General features: G+C 41.8%; 1 protein-coding gene across 2 annotated transcripts in view; it reads left to right on the top strand.

Annotated features, from left to right (window-relative positions):
* The window catches only part of znf385d (zinc finger protein 385D), an 82,826-nt gene extending 68,993 nt beyond the window's left edge, over positions 1-13,833 (top strand). For both annotated transcript variants that reach the window (XM_027287086.1, XM_019279130.2), the window contains exons 5-8: positions 4,989-5,333; positions 6,561-6,742; positions 10,368-10,469; positions 12,644-13,833. In XM_027287086.1, coding sequence (XP_027142887.1) covers positions 4,989-5,333; positions 6,561-6,742; positions 10,368-10,469; positions 12,644-12,898 — 884 coding nt within the window. In that variant the 3' untranslated portion in view covers positions 12,899-13,833. The remainder of the gene's footprint in view (positions 1-4,988; positions 5,334-6,560; positions 6,743-10,367; positions 10,470-12,643) is intronic.
* Positions 13,834-18,699: the final 4,866 nt, after the last annotated feature.

The following is an 18,699-nucleotide window of genomic DNA, read 5'->3' as shown; positions in this document are numbered from 1 at the left end:
GATCCTGTCAGGCGGTCTGTAAATGGCATAAAAGAACTGCAGCAGCAACATCGACAGTGAAAAGAGAAACATTTGCAACAACAACAACTGCAGTTTCATTGATATAATCGACATATCTTAACGTATAAAATTTACTTTGTGCATCCAAATAACAGGTTGAACTTCTGGCTTCTTGTGAGCTGCAAGTGTAGGTGCTTCTTTTGTGACCCTGAGATTGAGAGGTGCGTTGGCGTTGCAGTAATGTGGACTCAGGGTTGTCGTGGTGAAGAGGGAGCTGAGTTTATGGTCAACCTCTTCACTGAACAAGGTTATGTCCCGATCCTCTTCCATGGCCATGAGCTTTGGGTAAGGCTGTATTTCAAGCAAATCAAGCATTATTAGCCACAAGGTTGTGTGTTGGTGGTGGGTGTGTATATTCATTTGTGATGAACATGAACTGTTATGAAACAATCAATCAGTCATCTGATTTACAGGCTTTCTCTCTATTGGCAATCACTGTCAAAACAACACAAACCAAAGGAAACTACTTGAGAAGCCAGACACGAACGTCGAAATAAACCAAACTAGAATACAACTGGGACAGCAAGATAGTTTAGTCCATGAACTCCTGGCTGTGGAGCGGTTTGATTGATATGATTGTTGAATTTTAAAAAAAAGTCAATGCCGGTTCAACTTTGGCACAGGTCATGTTTTTTTTGTTTCCCCATCGTATCCTGCGGCCTTCACCACCACAGGCTAAACACACTATCCTGCGTTGTGTTTCTTTTAAAGAACCACAACAAAATGTGAAAGAGCAAATAATTTGTGTGCTAAACATTACAGTAAAATAGACCCGTCCTCCTTAACCCCGTCCTCTCGAATATTTTCTGTCATCTTGAGCTCTTGCTGAAGTTCCCAAGGTTAGACACGATCGGTGAGTGGAGTTCTAGAGCTTGCCATCATAACTTCTTTCTCCCAGCAATACCAAAGTCCCATTGGATGCAAGTCAGAGTATTTGGTTGACTTTTTGCTGCACAACCTGGTGGAAAATCAGCGTAGTGGGGGTTTGTGCAGCGTCCTGAGAGAGCGCAGCATCTTTTTCTTGCTGGAAATAATGACTTTCGCTCTGTACAATGTTGAACTTTGTTGTGAGAGCCATGTTACAAGATAAGTTGGTGGAGCTCCGACATCTGGAAGGAGCTCCGAGTGGAACTCTTGCTTCAGCGTGTTGAAAGGGGTTGAGATGATTCAGGCGTCTGATTAGGATACCTCCTGGATGCCTCCCTGTGGAGGGTACTCCGGACCAACAGGAGGTGGGAGGTCTACAAAAGAGAAGAAAGAGAGAGAAAACAGCGAGGCTGTTCTTTTACTAGCTCTCTTTGTATGGAAGTGCAAACACAGTCTGTATATGAACATGTTTAGTTATATATACATATAAATGTATACACACACACAGACGTGCATGCGTTGTGTCTTTTGTGGTACAACAAAATGGGTCAACCTTGGTACAATGAATGCTGCCTCCACTACCTAAGCGAACACAAAAAACTATGAGCTTTAAACTTGATTACGACGTTTTTGGAGCAGTTCAAATTTCCCCTCTTTGAACATTGGGGGGTGGATGTGACCCCCAGCCCACAGCCCCCATGTGGAGATAAGTGCATGCTGCAGACATGTTCAAGAAGAGCTGGAGGATGTGGTTTGATAGACCCATACTTTGACTAGCTGGCCAGCCGCAGCAGATGGCCACCCACCATCAAGGTTTCTGCCTCTTAAAGGAGGTTTTTCCTTGCCACTGTCACCAAGTGGTTGCCCATGGTGGGAATTGTTGGGTCTCTGTAAATAGTATTGTAACAAAGTACAGTCTAGACCTGCTCTATGTACAAAAAACATTGGGCTTGATGGTTTAAACTTTGCCGGCTGAGTCACAGGGTGGCGACTGTTTTGGCTGCTGGTTGTATTTTTGTTGGTGATTCAGAGCGGACACACCCGCTGCGTAAATATGTATGTAAATGACTGATACACTGGCAGTATGAGTCACTCGTGGATTCAAACGTTCACTATTTGAAATTTACAGTTACTTTTACTGTTGTCCTGTCATGAACTGTTGACTTGTCCAGGGTGTACCCTGCTGGGGATTGGCTCCAGCCACCGGCGACCTCAGTAAGGACAAGCGGTTATGGAAAACGGATGGATAGTTTTACTGTTGTCTTTAATAATAAATCCAATTGTTCAGGTGTAAAATAAAATACCAAAGGACATATCTTTCTCATGACGCCAAATATTAGGGGTCATAAACATGTTTGTACTTGTAGAAACGATGAACACCGGCTGATACTCCATCATGATTATTAGGTGTAGAGTCACAAGACTACAAGGCTCTATTGTGTTCAGTCAGTCGAGTTTGTGACATGTAGTTATATAAAGGCACAACAAAGTGAACTGCTTACCAATCCAAAGCATATGTTCTGTGTTTTTCGGTCGTACCTCTTGTAGCTTTCGCTGACTTCATTTCAATGCAGATGTCCTATTTCTCCGTACATTTGTCTACCACCTGCTCCTGTACATTACTTTAAAGTTCTGCATTCAAAGCATGCAGCGAGTTTCATGAAAGTGCAGCAAATTTCTTTCTTTTTTTTTTTTAATAGTTGGAGGCAGTCAACTGTAAGGGGAGAGTATTACAACAAGTATGAATGTGCCTCAAACCCATTTCAAAGGTTAATGGATTGGATTGCTCACAAACACTGAAATACTAAAAGAAAAAACCCTGTGTTGCATAAATTTACATACATTTAAAGCATTTAGCTGATGCTTTCATCCAGAGTGTCAATGCAACAGTGAAATAAGCTGCAGTCCCTGGATGTTATTCAATACCTCAGCTTGAATAAATAGCCAGCTTTCACTGGAAGCTCTTCTTGTATTATTTAAAGGCTTTCTGTGCTTTATTCACCACAGAGACATACCTGCTGCTCCAACCTCTGATGTATTTTTTAACCTTTTCGCAGTGAAGTGAACGCGGCGGCGATGTAACTTGGAGCAGTACCGCGGCGCCAACCGCCAACACCTCTGCCGGGATAAATAAAAACCATATATAATGGCTCACAAAAATAGCATGACATAATTCACTATTGATTTGCTCTCCTGGCTGGCTGATCTTCATTTTGTGACACTGGAGTGCGGAGAACTCGGAGGCATTGGCATCGATCAGGTGGTGCTGCTCAGGCAAAATTTCATTTTCGCGAATGTGCCAGCAGTCCTCCGTATTCCATACGCTGACATGCTGGTGTTGTTCTGTGAGTCAAATATATCGACCCGCTGCCGTCTTTATTCCTAAAAATATCAGACGTTTCTCTCAGAACACAGAAAGCTATTTGTGTAACACGCTAATGTGATCTGACAGTGGATCAGAGGTGTGATTATTTAGAGCTGTCTTTCTCAGAAATATAGATCACGTTTGTTTAAACATACATATTTACATACCTACCGTATTTTTCTTTCCTTTTTTTTAAAGATTTTTTGGCCTTTTATGCCTTTATTGATAGTACAGCTGAAGATAGACAGGAAGCAGAGAGAGGGGGAGTGACACGCAGTAAATTAGCCGATTCGAACCGGGGCCAGCTGCAGTGAGGACTGAAGCCTCTACACATGGGGCGGCCGCTTAACCCACTACACTACCGACCGCCCCCCTACCGTATTTTTCGGACTGAGCGCACCGGAATATAAGCTGCACCAGCTAAATTTAAAAAGAAAATACATTTTGTACATATATAGAGGGCACTTGAATATAAGCCGCAGGTTTTCATGCTGTAACATGAGATATTTAAACAGAAAGACGGTACACAAAGATTTTTAGTTTTTATTCAAGACAAGCTTTTTTCAGATTGTGCCTGAAAATCGTCAGTACGCCATCAACACGGGATGCCAAGATTACGTGCAGTAGCTCTGTTTCCTTCTTTGATGGACAGATCGATTGGCTTTAACTTAAAAGCTGCATCATGTGCATTTCTTCGTGTGTTTTCCATGATGAGGGTGTGTGCATGATGCACAAAATAACAACTCAAAATCAAAATTAGTGTCTTCTTCTTCTTCGGCGCATAATCTTCCCCCACATGTCTCACTTTTGCATTTACTGCTAGAGAGTGCCCCCCGTAAAAATCTATAAACTAGCCGCACTGTTGTATAGGCCGCAGGGTTCAAAGCTTGTGAAAAAAAGTAGCGGCTTATAGTCCGAAAAATACGGTATTTTTAGATTCATATCCTTTTCTAGAAGCTCATGCATGTTTCCAGTTTGGGCTGGTCTACTGCCTGTGATTTATAAAAAGATCTTCCTGATAAGGATGAATGTTTGCACCAGTCTCTCAAATCAGTTAATTTGAAGACAGAGGTGGAAAATGCACGGGCAGGTGGAGATCAAGACGAGAGGGAACACAGTGGCTGACTCAGGGTTCATGGTGGCGTGATTCAGATTTTTAAACAAAGACAAGACGGAGCTGAGCTGAGCGTGAAACATCCGAGAGCACAGGGGAGAGCAAAAATTAGCAACAAGCAGACAGAGCTGACAAAAATCAACAGAGGCGGTTACTGAGCGGTTTGGCGGTGGCGGCAGCCAGGAAGTAAAGCGGGTCTTTTGTGCTGCAGAGGTTGATTAGATGATGAGGAACAGTTGGTGTGCTGATCAGGACGGGGGAGAGGGGAAACCAGAGGCCATGCCCAGTGACACAGACAACAGAGACAGATACGCTACCATGTGTGATCATTCATTTTACCTCCGTACTCTTTCCATTGAGCAAGAAATCTATATTTTTTTATCAGTTATCATCAGTAAAAACCCTGCATATCATCACCATGTTGTTTGCCACAAAAAAGTCCATTAACACTGTAGAAATCAGATATTAATATGTTTTTTTGCAGGGGTTTTTCTCTCAGAGCCCTGTGGCTAAACATCTTTTTCCTGAAATGATGGATGAAGCTACATGATTCAAAACAAATCATCCATTTTCTCCCTGCAGATGCCATTCCCGGAGCAGCACCCCTCCCGCTATCCCCTGTGCTCAGACTGGCACAACCCTTGACGCCCTTGATGACCCTCACGACGCCAACGTCGGCACCTGCGGCCTCCCCGATAGCCCCGAGCACCACGTCGACCACAGCCCCAGAGACTACCTCAGCTGCCGGAGGGGACGAGAGACCGCCAGAGCTCAACTCACCCTCAGAACCGGACCTGGAGACGGAGGCCGAACCTGAGGCGGACACTGACCCGGAAACAGAGGAGGAGAAAGCTCGGCGTCTTCTGTACTGCTCGCTGTGCAAAGTGGCGGTCAACTCGGCGTCGCAGCTCGAGGCTCACAACAGCGGTGAGACACCTGAGATGGGCTGCGGATGTAAACATGGCTTGAGGTGTTCGTACACGTGATTGAACATGAGTGTGTCGTGCACGTTCCATGAAAACACACTCCAGCATCTGTGTTTTTCTTTTTGTTCAGTCGATGCTTTTTGTGAAAAGGTTTTTATCTGCCGGGTTTCTACACAATCACCCAGCCTCAGTGCTGAAGTGTTCTTTGTCGAGCTTTGTTGAGTTTGTATTGGCTTTCTCCAACAATAATTGTCAGGCTTAAAAAAAAAAAAAAACACACTTTTGAGTTTCATAGGGATGGTGGTTTGTCAGTGGTTTCCATAGCAACCTTCTATCCAAGTTTTATCAGGTATAGTGAGACATTTCGCAAACAAAGACTGTGTTCTGAATCACTGTCAAACTAATTTCAAATACACACACACACACACACTGGGAATATGACAGTATGCTGAGTCATATGTCTTCAGTTGTCATGCACAGGAATGACACTTCACTGAAATAATCTATCAACAAAGACACGACGGGCCCGAGCTTCGCCGTCGTCTTCCACATCACCGGATCACGCGAAGGCGGTGAAAAGACTCCCATGTGAACTCACGCTGATCGAGCTTGTTCAACGGAGAATATGCAGCCGTTTCATAACCAGCCAGCTGAGCCGCGGCTGTAAGCCGTTCTCGATAAGTGGCTGGAAATCTTTTCCTACATTGTCTCAGCAGGATCCTTTTTTTTGCCGTGGCAATAGCCAAGATATCCCATTTCATTTCAAAAGGGAAAGCCAGTCCTCGAGTTCAGTGGTTGAGTCCAAGAATGACTGCAGGAATTGATTCTTTAATATATATCGGAAATAACTTGTTGGATATCATTCCACATGTCCAAAGTATAAATAGAATAGTGCAGTTATTATTCTGAGAAAGAGAGCAAACAAAACATTTTAATTTGTTTGGTTTTGGTGGTGCAGAGCCATTTTTAATTCCCAGCTCACCTCTTCACACTTCAAAAACAGCTCTGGTAAAAATGTGTAACTTTTGCATGAATGACTTTAACAGGGTTCTTAACTTTGATGTGAGACGTTTTAGAAAAATTTACAAGTCGACCCTTTCACACCGGCGCTCGTATTTCCCAGATCAGAGAACAGACAGGATTGTCTCGCTCTCGCCTTTCCCTCAGGCAGAATCTGTAAGGTGAAGTTTACGTACTGACCGTGCCCGCTTCCCGTTTGAACCTGCAGGTACGAAGCACAAGACGATGCTCGAGGCCAGGACTGGCGTGGGATCCATCAAGTCTTTCCCCCGGCCGGGAGTCAAAAGCAAACTGGCTACAACCACCAAATCGTCGACGGGCCTGCAGAACAAAACCTTTTACTGTGAGACGTGCGATGTGCATGTCAACTCAGAGACTCAGCTAAAACAGGTGAGGTGGAAACGAACTTTATTTTACTGGTAGATCCATTATGGTGCAGTATAAATATCCAAGTACCAAAAAAGTAAATATTTCTCTAGTGCCTTTCCAAAAAAAGTTGGCACGCTGTGTAAAGTGTAAACCAAATATAATGATGCAAAACACTGGAACCCTGAATTTATCTAAAAAATAATAATAGCACAATTATTACTAATTATGAGACGTTTCAGCTTTTAGCATTTCACAACTTTTCCAGTCTTTTGCTGCCACTGTACCAACTTTTTTGAGACGTGTTCCTGGCATCAAATTCAAATAATTTTTCCAAAAACAATAACATTTCCCATTTGATAAGTTGTCTTTGTGTTATTTTTGAACTAAATATGGGATTTTTCAGTCTTTCCCACATCGTCACATTTTGTTTCTATTTACATTTTACGCAGTGTGCCAACTTCTTTGGGAACAGGCTTGGCTTATTCGTCATCTGACACAACAATTGCGTTCATTTATCATTTTTTCCTTTTAAAGAATTAGTTAACATCTTGCGAAATAGGCCTAATAGCATTATTCTCATCAAGTGAGATGAGAAGCCAGGAAAGAAACAGTCCAGCACATTACCCCCGCTGTAAAAGTTCAAACTATTCCTCACAGTGAAACAGCTGAAGCAGAAACACGCCCGAGCAAATACAGACTAATAGGCCTTTTGCACGGTAAACATTGTGACTTGTCTTAGTCGGAAAATGATTTCTAACAGAGTGTCCCAGTAAGCAGTAACGCCGAGAGCTGAAACCAAAGCAGCAGAATGGAATTCAGTCATCATTAATTTTATTATTCACGCCTGTGCTTCCCCCGACTGCGACATGTCAACATGTCTGCTGTGAAAAAGGTGCTGGTGGAGATGACTGCTGACCTCCACCCACCCCCACCCCCGCCTCTCCTACCTGTGTTGTTAGATCAGAAAGAAGACTGAGTGTATGGAAGGAATTCATAAATTGGAGGGCAGCCACGCTCTTTTGGAAATGGAAATGAAGTTTTCACCGACTGACATCCAAACACACGCCTCCTGCTGTGAAACCGCTCTGCTGGCTGCAGGCTTATTGCCCCCAAAAATCACATTTGATTCAATTTAATATAATATGGACGTCGTATTTGTGATGTCGCCCATACATTTCTGAAGAGGCTCAGCGTGGAATGAAACTGAATGAAACAAACCACGTATAACAGCAGCTACCTGTCAATCAAAGAGGACACGCTGTTAATCCTGCATAACTTTAAGCCTTAATATAATGTGAACAGGTGAGTTGTATATAAATTCACCCTCAGTACAGTTGTCATGAACAGGGAAATTAGCTACAGAGACCAAAACTGTTTTTTGTACCAGGCTGTAAACATGTTTATTTCTGCTGTGAAACATGGGGACTTATGGAGACTGACTCACTTCTGGAGCCAGCCTCAAGTGGACGTTAGAGGAACTGCAGTTTTTTTAGCACTAACTTCATTTCTATGTAAAGATAATGAACTATCCAAGTTCACAACCTTCTTCTGCTCATGTTTACATGCACACCAGGCAGCAGGGTTACCTGGAGAAATCAGGTTAAGACTGGAAAATACGTTTACATGCACTGTAGTAACTTGGTTACTGCATTTACCTGCAGCTGTAATCAGATTTCTCCCTCGCCCCTGACCACATACAAAGCTGCAGCCCGTGTTTCTTCCTTTCTTTTTTTCGGACATATTATGATTAATGACACATTGAGGCTAAGCGTCGTAAGAAACCCACTTATTGAGACTCATTTACTTCAGCGTCAGGTTTCATTTTTTCGTTGGACTTCGGATTAATTCTTTTGGGCTACAAAGACGCACGGTTACTAGTAATGATATTTCCTTGCATCCAGCCGTGCTGCTGTCACAGCAAAGCACATGCACTCATGCAAAGAGAAATCTGGTTAAGCATACGAGGTACGTGGCCAAGAAATTAGGCTTCTCTAGCAGATATAAAGCCAACCCAGTTCCTCCTAATACCCCTCCTCAAATCAGGAAAATGACTTCGAGCTTGTATGATGTTAAGGAAGTCAGGTTTCTAAGGAAAGCCGACAATGATCTGATCACTTTGTGATATTTTCCTCAGTGTGGTTTGGCTAAAAAAAACTCCCCGTCTAGGAATGTGTATCTTGGTTGTATCTTTGGGGCACTCCACAAATCTTCTTTCCTTGTAGCTGCTGATCATTCTGTCACAGGGGGGAGGATTTCATCTACAACGCTCGGAAAGCACTCGGTTTTGTCTGAGCTAACCTTGAGCCTTCTCACTGAAAATAGACAGGCCTCGTATGAATCTTTCATGCGGCGACTTTAACTGAGCACTTCTGAACAGTGGGCGATTCTCTGCGAGAAGAATGCAGCATGACAAATTTCATTTACGGCTTGAAGTCGGAGGAAAAGTGTGATTGTTAAACCCGCTGCACGGAGCTATATAGTTTAGACGCAGCCAAAAAAAAAAAAACTGCCTTTTGTTGTCAGTGTGTACTCAGACTGAATTATTTATTGGCTTTTTTCTATACGTGTCATTGCAGATTGTTGCATTCTGCATGTTTATTCAAACCAAGTTCTTTCTGATTTAACAGCGGAAAAGCTTTAATATCGCTCAGCGTGGTATTCTCTGTTTAATATGGGGAACATAAGGTTTGATTTGGTAAATGCTTTCTGCACTCTGCCTCGCAGGGCCATAACTGCAGTCATTTTCACCATGGGTGGCTCCAGTCACAATGAAACCTTTTAAAGCTGTAATACTTTTCGCCTTGAGACAGGAGGTGTATTTTTAGTCCCTTCTATGTTGGTAAGGTTTCCACTTCAGCACATGATAAGCTATCCTGAAATGGCATCGAGCCCCGAGGCCGAGGCATCTATAAAACATCGCAAAATAATTTTCACTGTCTCTCTGGTTCTTGTCCAGAGAAAGGTGCGGAATAACCAGTAATGTTTCAGAAGATTGCCAAGAAACTGGTCAACCCGGGTAATTTGCCTGGCGACTAAAGATATTCTTGATCCCCAGAAGATGAACCATTCTTCTTGGTGATCTTTTCTCTAGCCTATCATAATTTATTATTAGTGAGATTTTCTGAGAACATTGGAGGGTGAATATTTCAATCAAGACGTTGATTGTTCTTTTACCGCTGCACTGTGGTTTCCTGTGGTTGCCATGGTTACACAGCCATGGCTATTTGAAAAAAAAAAAACTTCCAGCCATCATAAACTCTGTAAATAGCCGTATCGTGTTCATAAGAGCGGGCCCTTCTTTCTGCCTTTGGCGCTGCCTCCTTCACGTCGATGGTGCAGCTGTCGGCGTGTTTGCATTGAAGAACAACAGAGGCGGCAGCGATAAACGCTTGATGTCTTAAATTACCGCCTTAAATTTCTCTGCCTTGACGTTCCTGACTTGGCTTGGGATCTAAAGCCGCACCAACAGCAAACTGTGTCAGTCTGGCACTGGGTTCTAGGCATGCACAAGTTACAGAATATTGGTCATGTTTATACATTTAGTCGTGATTATTGTGTGTGTTATGCAGCTTTAACCGCACTACAGCGGCATGCTGAAACCTTCAGCTGTGACCTCTCTCAATCTTATTTTCTGTCTCCTTTGCAGCACATCAGCAGCCGGCGCCATAAAGACAGAGCAGCAGGTAAACCAGCGAAACCTAAATACAGCCCCTACAGCAAACCGCAGAAAGGCCAGACCAAGCAGCCGGTGAGTCACTGCAGGGCTCTGTCATCTTATCAGCAACAACAACAAAAAAAAGAAAAAAGTCCTGGATTCAAGACAGCAATCATTGTGACTTAGTTCAAATAGACTCTGAGGAGACAGACGTGTCAACTCGTGAGAGACAGCTTGATATCTGAGACCATGTTCATTTCACTTCCTGGAAAAAAAAGCAAATAGAAAAAGCCTGAGCCTGTTCTTTCTTTGCTCTGTTTGAAAGTTTGTGCAGAAATTTGAGAGTTTAACAACAAAAAATCTCACCTACCTCCTCTAAAGTGTTTTTGTTGTTGTTGTGTTCTTGATTTTAATCCACTTGACTGCACCTTATTCAGTAAATTGTCGACTTTCATAACAGGTTCACCTGTTACCTGGCTTTTATTAAAAACCCGTGGCGGGGAACAGCGTGATTTAATTTAAAACACTTGATATTTTATAGACAAAAGTGGCACATATCAAGGCTTTTCAGAGCCAGCAGGCTGGAGGCAGGATGCAGACATGGGGTCGAAATACTATTTATAGATAATTGTAAATGTCAGTTTTAACTTATTTGGAGCACCTCAGAGTGTGGTCTTCTGCATCACGGCCGCTCAGATTAGTGTCAGGCAAATTGACAAAACCACAGAATAGGAGAAGTGTACTGAACTTTCAAATACTTTCCTGAGGTGATTTTTTATTTTTTTTTAACTTTCGGGTACTGGCTGTCCTACGTGGCAAACCTCCATCGCTCTCCAGGAGAGCTAAAACAAATGTTAAAAGTGGTGTTGCCACATGACGCCGGATCGCTGGGACGCACAAAGGAGCCATATGGATTCAATGTGGGGGAAAAAGATAAAGGAGAGGCTGACTTTCCATCGCACAGAAACCCTTTTTTCGAAAAACGACATTCATCACACCCACTGTTTGCCGAGACGAAGCAAAGGGGGTTACCAGTGTGGGGGAAATGACTTTTTCTGAAACCCATCATTGACTGAGTTAACGGAGAGGAGCTTCTTTGATGAGCAGAGAGTAAAGAATGCTTCCCATAGGGTTTCGATGCCTGAGTCAGTGATTGATAACCCATGACAACGGCTGCCATCCTGGTGCTGTGAGACCGGAGCTTTTCCATTACTGATACAGAAGATTAAGCCAGATAACTTTGGTGACCTTTTTCACCCTGTTAGGCTGGTTTTTCTTTTTTGGGGGGTTTGGTTGGAGGTTAGGCGCATGATTCAAGGTGCAAGCTTTATGTTTGAGTCAATGACAGAGCTCCAAAATGCAGGGAAAATGTTTATCACGGTTTCCAGCGTAAGCTCTGGAGTCCTGCAGCTCACCTGGAATACTTAGAGCAATTAGCAGCTAATCTCCGACACCTGTTTGATTCCCCTCAGTCCCGAAGCGTTCTGTTCTGTTCACATTTCACGTAATGAGTCCGATTTACACGTTAAACACGGCGTTGCTAGGGTTGTAACGGGGAAAACTATGACAACAAAACAGATAAACTGCACTGACAAAGAGCAGACTGTCAAACAGAAGAGTCAGAAATAAAAGCAGTAAAAAAAAAAATCCACCCATGTGTCCCCCCCAACATGATGTCCTCAGACGGCTCATTTTGTCCGACCGGCGGTCCAAACTCAATTTTGTTCAATTTGCAGTGATGTAAAACAGGAAAAAAGCTGCAAATCCTGACATTTGAAAAGCTGGAAACAGGAAAAGGTTTTGGGTTATTCCTGAATGTATGGCTTTGAATTACTCAACTACCTAAAATTGCTTTTGATTAACTTTCTTTCAATCTAATAATCAGTCAGTTGGCAAATCATTTCTTGGACTTGTTATCCAGCCTCAGTAATATTTGATACCAACCAAGTAGTATCCAATGTCTGGTCAGATTGGCAATCGTATGCACTTATTCTTTGATCAGATAATTGCTGGTTTGAATCTGCCACTTTTTAGAAAATTAAAGTTTCTTTATAACAGCTGGTGTTTTGAGTTTTGGTCTCTTCTGTTAAATGACGTGGACAAAAATATTGTTTCTGGAGTCTAGAAAGTATAAAATGGATTTCTGTCCCAGATCACTAATGTCATTACACTTTGTAGCAGAATTTGCAGAGCTGATTTCAGTCAGGTATCATGATGTGTTTATTTTGTACAAATGGACTGTATTGACTTTTGTCTCTCTGTCCCAGATAAAGGTATCCCTGGGTAAGGAGCGTCAGTGTCAGCCTCTGACTGCGCAGATCATACCCGCTCACCTGGCTGCGATCGCAGCAGCCGCCGCCTCCACCCTCGGCAACTCTTTCGCACACCGAACGAACCACGTCCCTAACCATGCCCCGACCCCTGCCCTCTTCCAAACACAGACCCTCCAAGCTGCATTGCTCCGCCCGGCCCCAGGGCCTGTCAGGACCTCCCACCCACAAGTCCTATTTGCCCCTTATTGACCTGTTTGACCTGGGGTGGTTTCTGCGCCGCCTCCTGTCAAGGACCACAACCATGTGCTTCACAACGACCAGGCCAAGGAGTCACGGCAACGTCTTGTACTCCTTTTATGCATCCGGGATACTGAACATCTTCATACTGTGATCGGACCTTCACCATGTCATGGATTATCCCACGTTTAAAGCTAAACCGGACTGCAGAGAAGCATCGGGCGCTTTCTCCCAAACAGATTTATTTCTCTATTCACACTGAAAACCTGGGCCACATTACACATGCTCCCCATGCCATACTGCAGCCCATAACTCACACCCCGGACCCCAGACTTGGACCTACATTGTACCGCAATAATGTATAAGACTAACCCTGTGAACTATGCAGTGTCATTACTTCACGATGCAAGGCACAGTTTGAGCTAAAATACGGTAGGGATATGCTTTTTGTAAAGATACAGCGTGGCACTAAGATCATTGCTTTGGTGGAGGATTACTGTCGCTCCTAATTTAAAAAAAGGCTGTTACTGATCATAAGAGCGAGCAAAGGCCCTCCTCTGTTCCTGTATGCACTTTAAGCCCCTCCTCTGTTGATGTCTACATTAGATGGCTAGACTGTGTTAGATCGTTAGAGTACGTGTCGTAATGTGCGTTTTTTGTATCTGTCCTTGCATATCTGTATGTGTGTGTGTGTGTGTGTGCAAATGTGTACTTCGGCATGTTTGTCCATGTATGAGAGTGTGTGTATTTAGATATGTGTGCCTGTATATGTGTGTGTGTGAGAGAGAGAGAGCTTCCCATCCGCCATAAAGCCATCCTAGTCGATATCCAGCACACATTGTCACTGACCATGTCTCAGGCCAGAGGGACCACAAAGGCTTGTGTATATTAACTGTCAGTGTGTTAAAGGTGAACAATTTCAAATAAAAAGAGTCCTAATTTGTCAATGCTGGTGATCCTGTTGTAGTTCAGTGGGTGCTCCGTAGTTATTGTGCCGTACGGGTCCGTAAAGCATCGACGAGGCTAAGTGAAATCTACCAGCAGGGTATGAAAGTTAATGACACTGGTGACTCATAAGAGGAGTTTATAGCGATTAACCCCTCTTTACTTTTTAATAACGTACAGCCAGCTGGTCGTTATTTTGTGATAAACTCTGACAGGCAGGACCCACCCGACGTGAAGCTTATTGCACAACTCTCACTAGAGAAAACGATTTAATTAAAAAAGTGTTTTGATTGATTTTAAAAATGGTTTTATTGCATCCACCGTGGTCCTCATCAGAACTGTTTCCATGACGACAGTCTGTTATTCACAGCAGCGTTCCGTTATACGGAAATAACGGACCAGATGAAATAATCTTTTTTTTTAGTAACATTTACGGAGCTCGATATCAATTTCAACACATTATATCACACACACACACTTTCATAATACAAAATTCAAATTCAGAATGAATAATTTAAAACTCCTCACACGACTCCATTTCCACTACTAACAAAATATGTTTCTGAAAGATGTTTACTCTCCTTGTTTGTGTCACAGTGTGTGTGTGTTTGCGATCCAGAAGCTGATCTATAATCCTGATGTAAATATTCCTGCTGGAAAATTATGATTCTATTAAATTATTTACAGTATTATTTTGTATTTGACTAGATAAATACAGAAGCGGGTTGAAACAAAACCTTTAGATGACCTGCTGGAAGTAACAATGCAGCAATATTTTTTAATACTGATGAACTTTGAGGCTTTGTAAGACGATATCTGCACCACAGCCACTTCATTTTCCTTTAGAGGATAATTATAGTTCTCTTATTGTTAACAAATCCATGACAAGACACAAAAATCAATGTGTAAATGCATCTCTCAGCACTCTCTGATCAATATTAGCACATTTTATTTTGAGGGAGTGTATTTTAAGATACTCAAAGTTTGAAAGGATCCGACATGGCTAACACATTAGAGGCACAAACACATAATGAAAGCACATCGAATCAAACTTTGTTTGAAGCTGTTGTACATACACGGGTTTTGAGCCATTTAGACCAGCCACTCGGTGCAGTAATGGGTGTGTTTGTGTAGAAAGTTATTACATTACCCTACATTGTCTGTGGCTCCAGCCCTAATCACTCCTAATGAAGATGTAAATCTGGAAACAAGTCGGAAAATATCTAATTTAAAGTCAAATCTAAAACAGCTGCAGTTTTCGAGCAGGCACTACATGAACTGGGGTTTATAGTGCATTTGTTGTTTTAAGCAATGGATTAATACACATGTGGTGTGTGTGTGTGTGTGTGGGATTGAATGAAAATAAACTACAGTGTGTGTGTGTGTGTGTGTCTTCATGGAAACGAAGCAACATGTCGCCCAGTACAACATTTGTGTTTTTAATACAAAACAGTGGAGATGCATTGTTGAGAATACATTATACGCCGGCTTTACAAACGACGCTTGTTGATTTTGGTCTTTTTCGCTGGATTTGTTGTCAGCAAGAAAAATATGGAACATCATTAGCCTCATCCTTCAATGATCTGTGTGTGTGTTGCATTAGTTTTTGGCACGGCTACGCGGTAATGAGGCAACATTCTCATTGTCAGCAACATCGCACATAATGTAGACAGATGTCAATATCGTGCTAATTTGCTTCTGTACAAGTAAAACAAAAGTCAGTTCTCTCCCTCTTTTTGGACGAGTCCTCTCTTTATCTTTGTTCCATGAATCAGTCTTGAACGTGTGCACCACATTGAAACCGAGCAAACACGTGTACAACTCATCGGTATAACCGCAAAAAAAGATACTTTTCTGCAGCCGCGGAGCTGTTTCTGCTCAAATAAATTGGACAAAGAGAAGTTATATTGTGGTAAACGCACGCAGGAGTTCGAATACAGGATGTACACGTGGCAGACAAACATCAGCTCATATATTAACTTTTAGATAGGCATGCATGCACACGCACACGCCATAAATACATCCATGATCTGACATCTCAAAGCCCAGATGGATTTCTTCCATCCAGGAAATAACATCACTGACAAAAGCAGTTCTGAGCGCCTTAACTCTGACATTTTGGAGAGACCCCATTTCACCACAACACCATAACTCATACGCTCCATATTAAACTCCGTTGTTCGAGTCTGTGAACTTTTCCATGAACCCTAAAGCTGATTCATCCATCCCTCGTTTGTAGCACATCTACCACCACCGCCCCCAACTCCCCCTGACGCATGAAAGCTGGCCATGCAGTCAGATGAGGGAGCTTCTTTCCACCGAAGCTCCTGCTCACTGTCCAAAACCAATACAGCAGGCCGCTTGAGAACTGTGTGTTGAATCTCTGGCCACCATCTCACTTCCATTTAATCTCACTGGAGCAATGATCACAAACATCTGTAAGTGGGATGCGGAGCCTCTGCTATCTGCTGTTCGGGGGGAGCTATCAGTACAAAAAAAAAAACACACTGCCTGCCATCATCAGGGAAAATGCTGTGAACAGCTGGATGTCCAACCAAGCGAGCGCTGGAATGTAGATTATTCCTGAGCGTGAGTCAGAGAGAGAAAATCTCATTTTCTGGCTCGAGTTGATGACCAGCTTAATACTGAAGTCAAGTGAACCTTAGATAAGGCGTGTTTCAAGACGCTGAATGCAATAATGATGAAAAAACACTGACATGACAAGTAACAGACAGTAAATAGAAGACGTACTCAGTGTTTATTCATACTCATGATCACGAGCTGTGGAGATTATTCCACCAACAGTTAATATGAATAAATACAGTGCCAATCACCCATTATTATAGCATATATTTATTCTTTATTCAGTGTGATAGTAAATGATTTATGAATACCACAACTAATCTAAAAAAAAAAGGATAATGTATAAGAAATAATGATAAAAAAAGAAAACATCCAATTAACAGGTCCTTTTTTTGCCAGGTTTTATTTATTTATTTCATTATTTTTAAGAAAATCTGAATAAAAAATCTTTCCAAAGAAAGGTGAACCTTTATCTTTGAGCTCCGTCGTGTAAATGAGTCAAGCTGCAAGTGAAATGTTCAGTTTTTCTCAGGTCACTGTGTTTTTTTTATTTATTTTTTGGTTGTTTTTGTATTTTGTTCACAGTGGATTTACAGTTCACTGCCTAAAATATTTGCCAAATTCTTGTAGCGACTAAAAAACAAAACAGTCGCTGAGAGGCGAAGCGTGGGGTGTTTGCTGATTGTCTGACACGGTGTACTAACAAAATATTTGCTGAGATCAAAAAATGCGTTTAAGGATTTTATTAAAGAAGAACTTTGTATGAAAAAATCAATCTCAGCGATCAAAAGGAAAAACAGCGGTCAACAAAAAATACGGCCTCCCAATAACTCACCCTCTCTCTCTTTGTTACTACTAAGCACAGGTGAATATATTCATTATATGTTACCGCCCATATTCCCGTGACCGAGTTACTATGATATCAAAAATAAACAACAAAACAAAACAAAACAAACAAAATAACCCAAATATAAACTACAAAATGATCTATGTACACATCATATATGCCTTCATGGCTCCTACGAGGCTAAATGATAGTGATAGGTAGTTTGGTCTTGGACCAGTTGATTTATTCAGTTAAACATTAAAAAGATAAAAAAGTGGCAATGATTGAACACCATTACTATAAATACCTTCTCACATGAAAATCTAATTACATCACCAGATCATAAAATTCTGTGGGAGAAATGTTGAAATATTTAGTTGGCTCTAAAATCTCAAACATAAACATACTGAGTCTAAAAATCAGCGGTAACTCTTTATTTGGATAGTCCACCTGCACACAGTTTACAGAACGATTGTGACATTTCAGCAGCTTATTAGCTGAGATTCAACAATTCAACTGTTTCTCAAGTAAAAGCACGTTCTGATGCTGCGGTTAACGTTTGTTCAAGTTGAGTTGGTTAGAGTGGGAATGGACCGGCTGCACAGCCGACATGTTGACCTGTCAAAGCTGGAGAAACACACAGGCGGACTTAATAACACTAATGACAGCTCAGTTCCCTTCAGTGAACCGGCACGCACGATTGCAGAACTCTTCCCTAATGCAGCTATCGTCAGTACACCTGACATGTCAAAACGTCTGCTGTGCAACCAGTCCATTAGATCTGTGAAACATCCAGGCACAAAGAGAAACAGCTGAAACGTTACAAACTATCTGGAGGTGGACTATCCGGATATAGTGTTACCCAATCGGTCAATAAAAGAGGAATGTCAACTCCCCTCACAGATTCACAGTAAATAAATAAATATGGAGGACATGACCTCATGTGTTTGTAGTTATGTGATTGCAGCCCACATGTGTAACAGTGTAGACAGATGTTGAAAATGTAAATTTATTAATAATAAATCTTTGTCTTAACAGTAGTTTTCTGTTTCTGTCTCTGCAATATTACAGACATTATCTGTAAATTAAAAAACAAACCAATATTTTGTTATGCCAATAATGACAATTTACAGTAATTTCTCGTTTTTTCAGAAATACGACATTATTTAGACAGTATTCTTTTTAAATGTATGTAAAATGACATTAATTAGTTGTAATTACATAAGCGGCTCATTATATAAATGTTTATTTAGTACTGTACTGAAGGAATAATACATCTGTAAAATAACAGTATTTCTCTGTAAAACCTTGAAGTTAAAGTAGTTATCTGTTGAGAACAAACTTCCAAACAGAGTAATTCAGTCTGAATATTGAAATAATAAAGTTTTTCAAAAAGTTAAAGATAAATGTAATTCTCTTTTTTTTCCACTGCAGCTGGGAGGATGCATTTATTAACAGG

This window comes from Larimichthys crocea, chromosome XIII, assembly GCF_000972845.2.
Source record: "Larimichthys crocea isolate SSNF chromosome XIII, L_crocea_2.0, whole genome shotgun sequence".
Taxonomy (NCBI): domain Eukaryota; kingdom Metazoa; phylum Chordata; class Actinopteri; family Sciaenidae; genus Larimichthys; species Larimichthys crocea.
The sequence above is the reverse complement of the archived record's forward strand: the minus strand, read 5'-3'. Positions and strand labels throughout refer to the sequence as shown.